Source organism: Drosophila erecta, unplaced genomic scaffold (genome assembly GCF_003286155.1).
Source record: "Drosophila erecta strain 14021-0224.00,06,07 unplaced genomic scaffold, DereRS2 tig00000021-arrow-pilon, whole genome shotgun sequence".
Taxonomy (NCBI): Eukaryota; Metazoa; Arthropoda; class Insecta; order Diptera; family Drosophilidae; genus Drosophila; species Drosophila erecta.
The window spans coordinates 2,607,336-2,619,968 of record NW_020825198.1 but is presented as its reverse complement, the minus strand read 5'-3'; the positions used below and the strand labels follow the sequence as shown (position 1 = coordinate 2,619,968).

At 43.9% G+C, this 12,633-nt stretch overlaps 2 protein-coding genes across 6 annotated transcripts in view; both read left to right on the top strand.

Moving 5' to 3' along the window:
- LOC6546240 overlaps positions 1-12,633 on the top strand; it is a 49,580-nt gene that overhangs the window by 26,591 nt on the left and 10,356 nt on the right. For all 5 annotated transcript variants that reach the window (XM_015157991.2, XM_026977818.1, XM_015157995.2 and 2 more), the window contains exon 4: positions 5,420-6,545. In XM_015157991.2, the coding sequence (XP_015013477.2) occupies positions 5,420-6,545 (1,126 nt within the window). The remainder of the gene's footprint in view (positions 1-5,419; positions 6,546-12,633) is intronic.
- LOC26527091 lies at positions 4,163-5,328 on the top strand. Its single transcript, XM_015158912.2, has one exon. The coding sequence runs from the start codon at positions 4,194-4,196 to the stop codon at positions 5,277-5,279; it is 1,086 nt and encodes a 361-aa protein (XP_015014398.1). The 5' UTR covers positions 4,163-4,193; the 3' UTR covers positions 5,280-5,328.

Sequence of the window (12,633 nt, the reverse complement as noted above, 5' to 3'; positions counted from 1 at the left end):
AAAAATCATCAACGCGACATTTCGCAAAAGAGAGAAAACTCTTTGGAAATCATCACAAACGCTGTTTGAAGTCCACTGAAGGAAATTGTGGTTAATTTCCTACAAATATTTAGTATCAGTTTTGGAATAGTATAATTGAATTACAGCACTTTTTTCTTTGAATATTACAGCCATAAAAGGGGTATTTCTAATGGTTCCAAAAGTTATAGAGGAAAATTCCAACTCTGCCTCCTTTAGCTGAACGTCGTTCCCAGCTATTTTCATTCAATTTTATTATTAGATATCACTAGTCGAAAATTCTGTCTCGACACTTGACTGATTCTCTCGGATTTCTGGCCTTTCCCAACATTTCATTTTGCGGATTTTGCAATCTGGCAGCTTGACAAGCGGCGACCCTCGAGAAGAATGTGTTCGAGATCCACTCGGAATACCCTGTAACTTGGCTGCCACATGTCTGGCCCCAAAAAACGCACGGCAGAGAGCGAATGGTCCGCCGATCTGTCAGATCTCTCGGCTATATGCCCATTTTCCACGCTCTCTTCTTCGCAGCGATGGTGAAAAAGCGAACATTTTCTGCAGTCGTTTTTCAGTTGATGTCGCGTTGATAAGCGGGCAAGAACTTTCGCAATAAAATCGAAAAAAGATTTTAAACGCGTAATCGAAAGAATTCCCAAAACAAAATAATTCAATATATTCTATAGTACAGAGAAGATAATCCGAAGCCGTGCAAATCAAAACAAATTATATGCCGCACGTTGCCCCGAGGCAAAGAAATAGAAAATTGAAATATATAGTAACCATGAGCTAGGGGCGTGATTGTTGTGGGTTTGTTCGATTTTCGAGGGGCACGTGAGGTGCCAGATTTGGCTTTTTTGTCCCCCTTGGCTGATAACAGATCCTCGCCTTCGGAGTCTGGAATTGTCTTGAATGGTGCGGAGAGGTCTGGCTTTTTCTTGTCACCGTCGTTGTGATCAGTTGAGAATTTGAACTGTGCCGGGAAAGTGCTATTATCGAATGGCGATCCTCTTTTTGAATCACATCTAAGTGTTGAGGTATTCATTCACTTGCAACTTTACGCATTGCGTAATTGATTTGAACTGAAATTAAATTGCAAACTGCCCGAGTGACCCTAATATATGCGGCAGTTTCGCTTTAAAACGAGTTAATTGATGGCGGCCAGAAAATACAGATGTACAGACAAAAGCGCAAAAAGTACGCAAAAGATGCAAACATCTGCCAGCTGTAGAGTATCTTCTGGATATCGAAAATTATGGAAGCCTTTCTTTGTTTCGCCGATGGTTCAGCGAACTGCATTTTGTTTTGGCGACAAACAAAATATTCATTAAATTCATTCACATTGGCTGGGAAGTTTTTCTTGGCATGGCAACACAGCCACCAGGGAACATTTAAACTTTTTCTATATTTTTTGCACATTTTTCTCGCACTCTTCTGCTGCTTTTTCTCCTTTCGCCGAGTTTATTTTCAAATTTGAAACTGTATGCCACAACAGAAATATTTGCGATTGTCATGTGTTTGCAGTTTTCGCCATTCAGAGGTTGTAAAATATTTCAGTGTTGGTTTTTGTTCCTTTCGTTTGCCTGTTGCTGCTGGACGGAAACAGGAATGTGGCCAAAATATATGCTTCGACTTGCATTGAGATATTTTCCTTGGGCTAAGAAATGTCCTCAAGTATTCAAAATCAATTTCGGTTTCAAATGAATTAAGTTATTAACTTAGTTGCGGCTGCATTTGGGTTGGAAAGTAGTTGGGTTTGTTCTCCTACTCTATGTTTTTTTAACTTAAGGTATACTTATAGTTATTTGAGTACATTTTGAAAAAGTTATCTGTCAAATAAAACTGGGAGACAAATCAAAATAAGATAGTACTAAGTGCATATTAAACAATAATTTTATTTATTTATTTTGAAGCATTTCCTCCTGCCATAAAAGAAACCATCCTAAAAGCAAAACATTTGAAATTAGTTTGCATGTACAGAAATTTATCTTCAACAAAAATTTGAAATATTTGTGCAGTCGTTCAGATTGCCGTTTATTTTTGCTTTAATGAATTTCCAGGAGTTTAGCTCAGCTATTTTGCAGGACATGCAGAAGATCTTTGTGCCCTCTTTTGAGCCACAGAGATTTAAGACCCTCCTTTGTTTTGGTCCCGTTTGTGTTTTCATTATGCACATCTGCATAGTCAGGACTTTTGGAAGTTGACCCAACAAGTACACAAACGCCGACTTACTATATCATCCAGCCCACACGATGCAGCTGCCTTTCTTGCCGGAGATTCCCCTCCTTATCTGTGGGTTTTTGGCACATTTTGACAGCAACTTCCGTTTTTTTGTCTTGACATTTCTTCTTGCTTCTCTTGCAAAATCTTCCATTGCTCTGTTTTTGGCTTCTCTAATTTGCTGTTGCTTTGTTGTGGTTCCTCAAACAATTATTTTTGCATTTTACTAGGCAAATTTTTCATGGTTTTGGTGGTCGTTCCTCAAAGTGAAAAGCAAGTGCTTACATTTTTTCAACCACTTTTTTGATTTAGCAAACTGAAATCGATTTTTTTATTTATTTTGATTTATTAAAAGCATTGGATGAATGTGTATATATGTAGTTGCATTTTTTCTATTCATTCGTTTTCATTGCTTCAATTACTGGGAAAGTTATTTATAAACCTTGATTTATTGGAAACTTTTTCCCATTTCGTTTACCCCCTTTTCTGATTTGCCATTTGTTACTTCTCATTAATTGTCTTTTGTTTGCTTTTGTTTTTATTCCCGTGCTATTTTTTGCAAAGCATTTATTTTTGGCCCGGTTTTTCATTAATTTTCGCATCTCATTATACAACGCACACGCAGAGCGAACAAAAGTGTGATTTTCCCCTTCGATTTTTCATCGATTTCAATTGCGTTTGTTTACGCCTCCTCCACTCAGCGGCCGACCTTCGGAATTTGGCTTGAATTTTCATCAAGTTTATTTACTTGAACCGAAACAGAAATCACACATACGCCGCATTGGCCCTCGCCAGCTGCGCCCGCTCATCCCGCCCCCTCACCCAAACTGACCTCAGTCCCCCGTTTGCGTTAAGTATTCATGCTGCTCTTAATTAAAAGCGCACGCTTGTCTAATTGGCATTAAGCATACGCCAGGGTGCACTTGACCGGATCCAGCCAGTTGGCCAACTCCGGCTCCTGTGGTCGGTCAACTGGCAGCACCCAAAATCCTGGCTTTGTTATCATGTCTCCGGCAAGGCCTCTTTATTGGCAAACGATATCAGGCTGTGTGAAAGAAACACGTGCAATTTAGTATGCGTTTTCAATTCAAGTATTCTCTCAAACTCGGTTCAAATGTATGAAATTAAACTAAAACCCTATTTTAATCATGGTTACTATATGAGCACCCGTTTTCGTTTCCAGCCTCTTAGCCTAATTTAACAATCCGTTTAGTAATCGCAACATGCGTATCTCAAAACATTGATAAGTGGTATAAAAATGTGTCTCAGTTTGCGAAAACTTTGCCAAGCCTGTCGAGGTTAGTACTTAGCAGTAGTAAAATGAAGAGCGTGTTTGCATAAAAAGAATAGTTGAATACAAATATTTAAAATAGCTCGAGACTTTTATTTATCCGCGCCCAAGATAATTGGCAAGCTTACAAAACTTCTAAGACATTCCACTGTCAATTGGAAAAGGCCTACACGTTTTACAAAAAAAAAAAAAAAAGAAAATGTATATATAAGTATGTCGCATGTCTGCTCCATCTCGCCACTAAAGATTCCCAAAGGTCCAATTCAGAGATGTACATATACATTCGTGTATTTGGAGGCGGCTATATTTATGCCTTCCGTTGACAGCTTTAGCATCGGCACCCACACACGAAAATAGTCTGCAAAGTCCCAAAAGATATGTGTATGAAAGTCGCGATGAGCTCTGATCCATTAAGGCATTCGTGTTGCCCAGCAAATGCGTGCATAAATAAATAAATTGGGAAAATGGATAATTAATTAAACAATTCATTGAAAGTGTCACAACATTTAGCGGTGAACCTGTGACTCAGATATTTAAATTTTAAGGCTAAGGAATGTGTGAGTTATTCAAATATCGAAGGAGCCAAGTAGAATTCTCTCGCCTTGACATTTTTCGATTGTTTGAACAAAACAAAATTAAAAACACGCTTGAATAACATAAATGAATTATGCCAGATTCAAAGGAAGTGGCGAGTGACAGAAGGAAGAGTAATAGTCATGCCAGCCTGCTCCTTACCACATCCTACACTCATGTGGAGAACGAGGAAAGCCGCACTGCGGTGCATCGGAATCAGAATCGAAGGACATCGGATGAGAACGACCAAAATAGCTCCCTGCTCTCCAACGACTTTGTCCTGATGCTGGACTGCTCGCCGAGTCCAGAGGATGTGTTCTGCGAGAACTCGCCGGAGTTCAGGACAGCCTGGCTGTGGCTCAACAAACTGACCACCATGCATTGCCACACCCTCGACGATCTGCGCCTGCGCAACGCGTACATGAGTCATTTCATTGTTTGCCTGAACAGAAGGCGTCTGACTGGCGTTTTCGAGCAGCCTCCGCCGGCGGAGTTGACTTCGGTCGACTTTTCGGAGAATCCAGCGGCTCAGCAATCCGCTAACCTGACTGAAATGCCGCGTTTCTGTGACCCGAAGCAATCCTCTGCAGTTTCCTGCGCTTCAACATATGCCTGCAGCGGTACACAGCCGACATCTGAGTATTGGGATACCTTCTCGAACTGTTGTCGTCCCTCCGGCGGGACTGCTGAATCCATTTCAAAACCCCAGCTGTATAGGAGGCGACAGCTCCTCCGTTCCGTGCCCATGACCAGTGATGACGAACTGCATTCACTTTATAGAAACGAAAAAGCGAACTTCCGTTTCAACCATTCCTCTATATCTGCCGCCCAATCGTCCACCAGTCGATCCCTATCCTCGCCATCTAAATTTCTGCCCAGAAGCAACACGCCCAATGCCTTCCGGAATGCAGATAGTCAGAAGTCTCTCGAAGATGATCGACGACGTATGATCGAATTGATGGAGCTCATTAGGAAGGAGTTGCGTGGTGAACCGGATCTGGACAACAAGGACATTTTGGAGGAGGAGCTGAAAAGATATCGCACCTTTTTCGAGCAACATTTGCAGGATAGTTCCGATTTAGAGCTGCATTGCAGTGATAATTCCAACTCGGAACGCGTTCATATGCTGCTCAGTATGCAAAAAGATCTGATTAGAATGCTCAAAGAGGATTTGGCATAATGAACCTGTTTTGTTGTTCAAATAACATGTTTTCAAATTAGTTTCATAATAAAAGATACTATTTTTATATATTAAAGTTTAAATTGCTGGGAGCTTTTATACTGTATGCATATATTAATGGCTAATTTCTGTGCTTCCAGGTCGCAAATCTGTGGACGAATCTTCGCCATCGGCCAACAACTCCCAGCAGCAGCAGCAACATTTCATTCCGGGCTCCGCCACCGGATCTCCCCAGCGAGTGGCCAACAAGCGCAGCAGCATCACGGTGAACATGCCAGCCGCCGGTCTTGGCCAGCGTCCTCCGAGCATTATATCGACGACCAGCCAGGACGAGGGTGGCTTCAATGAGTCCGCGCCCGAGCTGAAGGCCAAGCTGCAGCCCGCCTACGACCAGACGGAGGAGCAGCCGCACAGCCTCAACTACGTGGACGTGGGCTATCGCCTCAATCCCGATGGCAGCGAAAGTCGCGAGGTGTACGGATCGGAGGCCGAACTGTACGACACGGCCAAGGTGACCGATATGCAGCGCAAGTTCCACGGCGCCAATGGTTTTGGCCAGGAATCGAGCACGGTTTATGCCATTATCAAGCCGGACATGCAGGAATCCCAGCCAGTGGCACCTGCAAGAGGGGTTCTCCTCCAGTCGCCCACTTCTTCCAGCGTTGAGGGATCCCCCCTGCATCGTGGGTCGTATAATTCCCCACCCGTGGGAGTGGTTTCACCCATAAGGCGGCGCAACAGCAGCAATCAGGATCAGGGTGTGGGTGGTGGAGGTGGAGGCAGTGCCAAGTCCACGCCTCCCTGTTCGCCCGCCCGTTCAGCCATGGTGAAGGGCATTGCCCCCATCGCCTCTATCGATGCGCACGAGGAGGAGGAACTAGATCTCGTGGAGGAGGACGAGCACCTGGCCGTGGAGTATGTGGAGGTGCTGGAACTCCAGCAGGACGACGATGAGGAAGAGGCTCCTGTTCTTCCCGAACGACGAGCTCCAGCTCAAGGCTCCCTGGAGCTTCAGGATTTGGAGTATGCCGATACCAGCGCTGGCGAGGATGAGGAGGACATCATCAATCACTTAAAGGACGGCGATATACTGGACGTGGAACTAATCGACGATGTCGTGGACGAGGTGATCAAGGTTCATGTGAACCACAGTGTGGCCACTGCTCCTCCGATCCAAGCTGCTCCTCCAGCTGCGGCGATTCCGCGCGTGGATAGCCTGCCGGATGACATGACCGCCGCCGAGGCCGAAAGATTGTTGAGCTCTAGGTAAGTGCACCTCGTGTGAAGTTTAATTGCTACAGTTTATAATCTGTAATTTAGGCATGTGCCTTGTTTCTGTTATGTATCGTAATGCTTAACTTATGTATCCAGTATGTCTAGCATGTTATTCTTTTAATTTGTTTGATGTCTCTATCAATTCATAATCTTTTTCTTATACTTTAGCCTTTAGTGTAACTTGATTTCTACATATCTTACATTTATGTTTTACCTATTTATGTAGTCGAAGCATTTTCTTAATATTCTGACAATTTCTGCCAATATTCATCATTGGAAGCTTGGCAATTCATAGTTAATCAGCATAAGTAGCAAATAAAACACCAACATTTGCCTTTACCCATTCTGTTGATTTTAAGTAAGCATCTCATTAGCATTTTATGTATTTTATGTATTCCTTCTAGCCAATAATTAATCCAGAAACACTGGTATTCCATAGCAGGCGCTTGGCAGTTTCCCTGCATTTTCTTGGCCCTGCTTGAACTTTATTCACTCGCTCACATATGGAGCAAATATTTACTTTGCACCACCCACAATCTCTGTGCCCGGATTTTGTGGACCCCCTTTTGCCAGGTTACTATTCATCATCAGCTTAGTCACCTTTCAGCGCCGGCTTTGTTGTAATTGTAAGCTAATCTGGCGCTTGTCAACTGCTGATGCACTCGCCGTCATCCGGAGTCTGTTCCGCCCGGAAGTGTTGACTCCGGCGGAGTTAAAGTTGCAGTTGCAGTTGCAGTTCGCAGTACAGCTGAGCTGATGGCCTAAGCTGGCGCCACTTTAAACTGTCAAACTGGTTTAAGCATTTCCAACTCTGATCCAGTGCACTGCTCCTGGTCTTCCAAGCAGGTGGCCACAAACCATTTGGAACTTGGAACTTTCGATGTTGAGGTGCCAATAAATATTTACCATTGAATAAGTATAATAAGTATAGTGTTTTACCCCAACTGCGAGTTCCTTGCAGGTGAACCCAAAACGCTCGAGTTCAAACTGGACTGTTAAAGCTCTGTGTATATCTAGATTTTCGCAGCCATTTATTCTTGGCCTGGCTTTCTGCGATTCGCACGATTCGTGGCTGCTCCCCGAATTGACTTGCCATTGATTTATTGTCTACAGGCGGGGAACCTGAGCCCCAACACTCCTCCAACCTCTAACCTCCATCCCCGACGCTATTGCACATATTAAAATGCAATTTTCAAACGATTCCCCAGCCAGTTGTTCCCCATTCAATCGTTATAGTTTTTGTGCTTATTTGCGTTTTCGTTCTTTAGACTTCGGCGCTTTTGTTTCGGGGCAATTTATTATGAGCTATTACGAGGAAGAGGAATTACGTATCCTTGCCACCTCGTCCTGGAATTTTCACGTTTCGCACGCAAATAAGCAATTTCGTTTTAGCCGCGGAAAAAATTACACTTAACCGTAGTTTCTTTGGCAAATGTGTGTGCTGCGCTGCATACGTCAATTAGTCGACCGTTTTTTGGCCCTTTATTTATGAACGCTTTCCGTGCGCCGAGTCGAGTGGAGTGTGAATGAGCTCGACTTGGAGTGGAAACGAACGAGAGGGTTTCCCGACGCTTTTCCACTCGGTTTTCTCTCGCTTTCGTCGACGCCGCTCGCCTGCACTTTTCACTCATTTTCCGCTCCTGCGTGTCCTGTGCAGTTTTGTCCTGCATTTGCGGAGCCACTCGAATCGAATGGAATCACATGCCCGCCGCTCGTTCATCCTGTCGCATGGCTGGAAAATCGTAACGCTGCCAAAATAAGAATAGGAAAACGCAGTACGGAAAGCGAAAAACGGGAAATTCGGCGCGCGAAACGAAATCCGTTTTGGCTGGCAAAAATAAAGTGGCAAAGGCGGAAAAACGGACGAAATGTGAGGCAATCTCTTGCTGAACATCGTTTTAATTAACATTTTCGTGCTGGAGCGCCGGAAATAAGTTTTAATTAAACTTTAAGTCCCGACTTGCCAGTGGAACTGCAGCTGGAGGAGCTGAAGTGTCAACAGTGCGGGCGCCTTTGGTAGGTGAAAAATATTATTATCAATATTTAATGTTCGCCATCGTTGGCAATTTTCCGCCTGCTGATGACATTTTGCCGCCCTGCTGCTGCCATTGCTGCTGCTGCTGCTACTGATGATAATGATGATGATGATGAACGGATCCCATTGCGAGGATATATCCGGTTGTGACTGCCATTATCAGTGCCTTGTTGGCTTTTAATTAGACGTCTGTCGTGTCGAAGAGTCGCACACATGCGTCGTAAGTCTCGTTAGTGGCCAGTTTTCCGTTTTCACTTTTCCGAGTTCGGTCCGTCAATAGGCGTACTTACAGCTCAACAGAGCGATGCCCACTTACGCATTTCTCCAACTCGATTTTCGATTCTCTATTGGCCAGTTCCTGCAGTTTTCCCTTCGTATGCATTAATGGCAATTGGGCCTGGCACTCCTGCCTTTGGTTTGTTGGCCCACAGGACGCTTTTGTGGTTTGACATCCTCGTGTGTTTCAAGGATATTCGGAATGAGGCTTTTGCGGTTAATTTGGCACTCGGAGTCGATTAGTCTAATCACTGCACACCACATTAAATTAAAAACAAACTGAACCGCTTATTCACAAAGTGACTCTTTGCTACTCAAATTGAAATAGGCCCTAAAAACCCTTACTACACATCTGCATAAAAATATCGTAGGTTTTTATTAAAATTATTCCTTTCATACTGCACATTAACCAAGTGACTGCATGTTATAGTTTTACCATTAATTATGAAATTGTTATTACATTGCCCCAATTATTTTCTACTTAAACTAACGACGTTTGTATTTTCCGTTGAGCACTATGATAAATCAACAAACCTTTGAAGCATTTCTTACCAAGAACAACTAATTTAAAAAGACCACCATTTGACAACTTCACTTGCAACCCATTTTCGTGATTAAACATTTTAATGAGTTTTTTGCTGATTATGCAGCCCGTCTCCTTTGGCCATGCATTTCATTTAGTTTATTCAAATGAAATTTGTGTTAAGTGTAATTCGAGCGCAATCACAAAAACCAACAAACGGGGAATCCCAGCGCTCTATCCCATCTCCTTCATCATCGTCACATCCTGGCCAACATTGCCAAAGGCATCAACAGGGCGACAAGTGCTAATCGCTCATTTGGCATTCAATATGCTCGCTTTTCCCCCGCTTCCCTCCCCGAATCTCTGGGTTTTTCCCTTGGCTTTTTCGGTGTTGGTGGGAAAATCTCGGGGAAATGGAGGCAGGGCGGGGAAATGCATTACAGTCAAGTTTGCCTTTGGTCTTCGCTGCGCTTTTAAGCTTATTTAAATTGCGGTGGCGACTTAAGCCACAGGGGGTGTGGGTGGGGGATGGTTTTTGGGGTAGTGGGATAGTGGGTGGTGGTGCCACCCAGTGCGGTTGTCTGGGAAATGAATAGTGGGCTATAAGTGCATTGTGCCAGTGGTTTCTGTGCTTAGTTAAATTGTACGAGTGTCTCCTCTTACTTTGCGCTCAAGTGACAGCAGCAGGAAATGAGTTAATGTGGGATCGGATCAGTCAAGGATTTGTCGTGGAAATAAAAAGCAGTAAGTGGGACTTTTAGCCAGACATGACATGACATTATTGCATTACTTCCACATACCGAAAATAAAATGTAACCAATTGATTTAAGCACCCAAAGAGAAGTGCAGTAAACTCAAAAGTTTGCTATGGCATACTTTTCTGCACAATTTCCCCCTTCAAATGAAATTTCTCCCCTGCTTTGGGACCCTCATATTTTCGAGAGTCCTTTGTAAAAAGTGCAATCTCCCCATGATTATCGCCTGTACAATTAACATAACTTCAGGGCTGGAAAAATGATTTTATCAGTCGCATGAAACTTTTGGATGAACTGAATTAAATTGCATAATTTCGGGCTGGAAAAAAGAAACAATTTGCCTGCGAGCGGCAAAAGTGCAAGTTGGTCAACTAATTGAAAAACTTCACGCCCCCTGGGAATGCTTTTCGAAATGCAAAATTGAAATTCATTTGCAGCGCTACTCAGTTGGCAAGGGCGACAGCAGAAAGGAGGCCCAGGGAAATCGCACATACGCAGCGTTGTCGCAAGTGGCAATTGCTTAACTCCCTGATCTCGCCTTTTTGGCATTCAACTCTCTCTGGCACTGGCTCTTTCGACTAGCCCGCAATTTACATAAATTGCAGCAGCGACAGCAGTTACGGCCATGTGTTGATGATGTCCTTGTCGTCCTTGGCCAAGAGTCGTGGCCAGAGGAGCAGTAAGGACCGGGCCCAGCTGCAAGTCCAACTCTCATTTATCTTTCGGCCAAATGTTGGGGCTCAACAGGAGCAACTCTTTTGTGCTTCCCTCTTTTTTTTGGCAGCCTGCCCAGCTGAGCTCGCTGTCCCCAAAACGTTTGTCCTTGACACAGGCCTCCTCCTCACATCCACCTCCTCCTCCTCCTCCTCCTACTCAGTTATCCTTTTTCTGAGCGGCAAGTGGGCCAAATTTTCGGGCAATTTGCTGGTCAATTGTGGGCCATTTTCGGCATTGGCCTGTGTAATTGCGGAGTACTTTGAACTGCACTCTGAACAATCATCCTATAGTTCAAAATAGTCTCAGAACGCTTACTTTAGCACCATGAAGTACTGGAAACACAGATGTGTAAAAAAAGGAACCTTTATTTTCCTTTCGACACCTAGCAAGTGCCAAAAAACCTAAAAACCTTAGCCAAGATGGAGATGATTTTAAAAGGCTTTGTGCTTTTTCTTGAAGTGTCCTTGTAGACGCGGAATGTAGAACTGAAACTGATTGGAGGATTAAGTTTCTTAGCGACTGCTACTTCTCATGGCGCCGTTTTTGGATGACTCTGGCTGTTGGCCATTTTCTAGTTAACTTGGCCCTTTGCTCTCAACATTTTTCCGCTGCCTGTTCGCTGGCAACTTTCCTCCTTTCACGCTTTCTCAATAATTTTTTGTATTCGGCGGTTTTAACTTTGCCTTCTATTTTCATTTCGGTTAGTTTCTGTTTTTTTGCTCTTGGTTAGCGTGAACTTTTGCTTTTGACTGCATTTAAAAAAGTTTTCGGTTTCGCGTTTTTAGTGCTAGTATTTCTTTCGCTTTTATTATTGTTGCTCCTGCTTTGCTGGGGCGTTGTAATCTTATTTGTGTGCTTGGCTTATCGCACGCCCCTGTCCTGCCCACTTTTGTTTTTTATATTTTTAGTGTTTTTATTTCCACCCTCCCCTTCACCTCCCCTTCACCAGCCGCTCAATTGTAACCTAAAATGGCAACAAAGTGGGTGGCGCTGGGTGGCGGGGCGGAAGTGTACTGCAAGTGCAACGCAAAAGTTTCGAAGGCAACTTGGAAATGGAGCACGAATGACGCTTTGGCCCATTTGTTGGTATTTATTTCAATAGTTCTTGAGATACTCTACGTTTAGGGAAGGGAAGACCACGAATGTGGTGACCATCTGAAGAGATTAGTGTGATAACCCAATGCTTAATAAGAATAATAATAAATGGGAGTAGCGATTAAAAATAGTTTTGCGTAAGAAGAGTTAATCCTTTTTTCGAAAAGCAATGTTAATGCGCAAATAACTCGTTTACCCTTTTAATAAGAGAAAGTTCCCTGAAAGGTCCGGCCTTCAAAGGCCTGCAAATCATTGTGAATGGCCCGAGGGGCTTTTCCCAGCGACTTGTGACTCCGCGATTGTTCCTGTACCTCCATTAGTCGCCTCCAGCGATTCCTTCAACGCCGGTCCACTAATGCTGCCCCCAACCGATGTGAAAGCAGCTCTTCAGAGGCGACTTTATGGGTGGGACGCACCTTTAGCACTTTGTTTTGTCCTGCAGCTGACTGTTGTCCTGGTGTCTAGCAGTCCTTGGTTCCTGGAGTCCTGAAGTCCTGGAGTCCTGGGGTCCCAGAGTCCTGCTGACTGTTTACCCAGTTGCTCGCATAAGTTTCAGTTTGAGGCAAATACTGCAATTTATAGCCGCTGCGTGCGATGTGTGACGTTTCTACTAATTCGGTGGGTGATGCCGGGGTGATAAAGATAAATAGGTGAAGAGCCCGGGTGTTTTTATTTGCC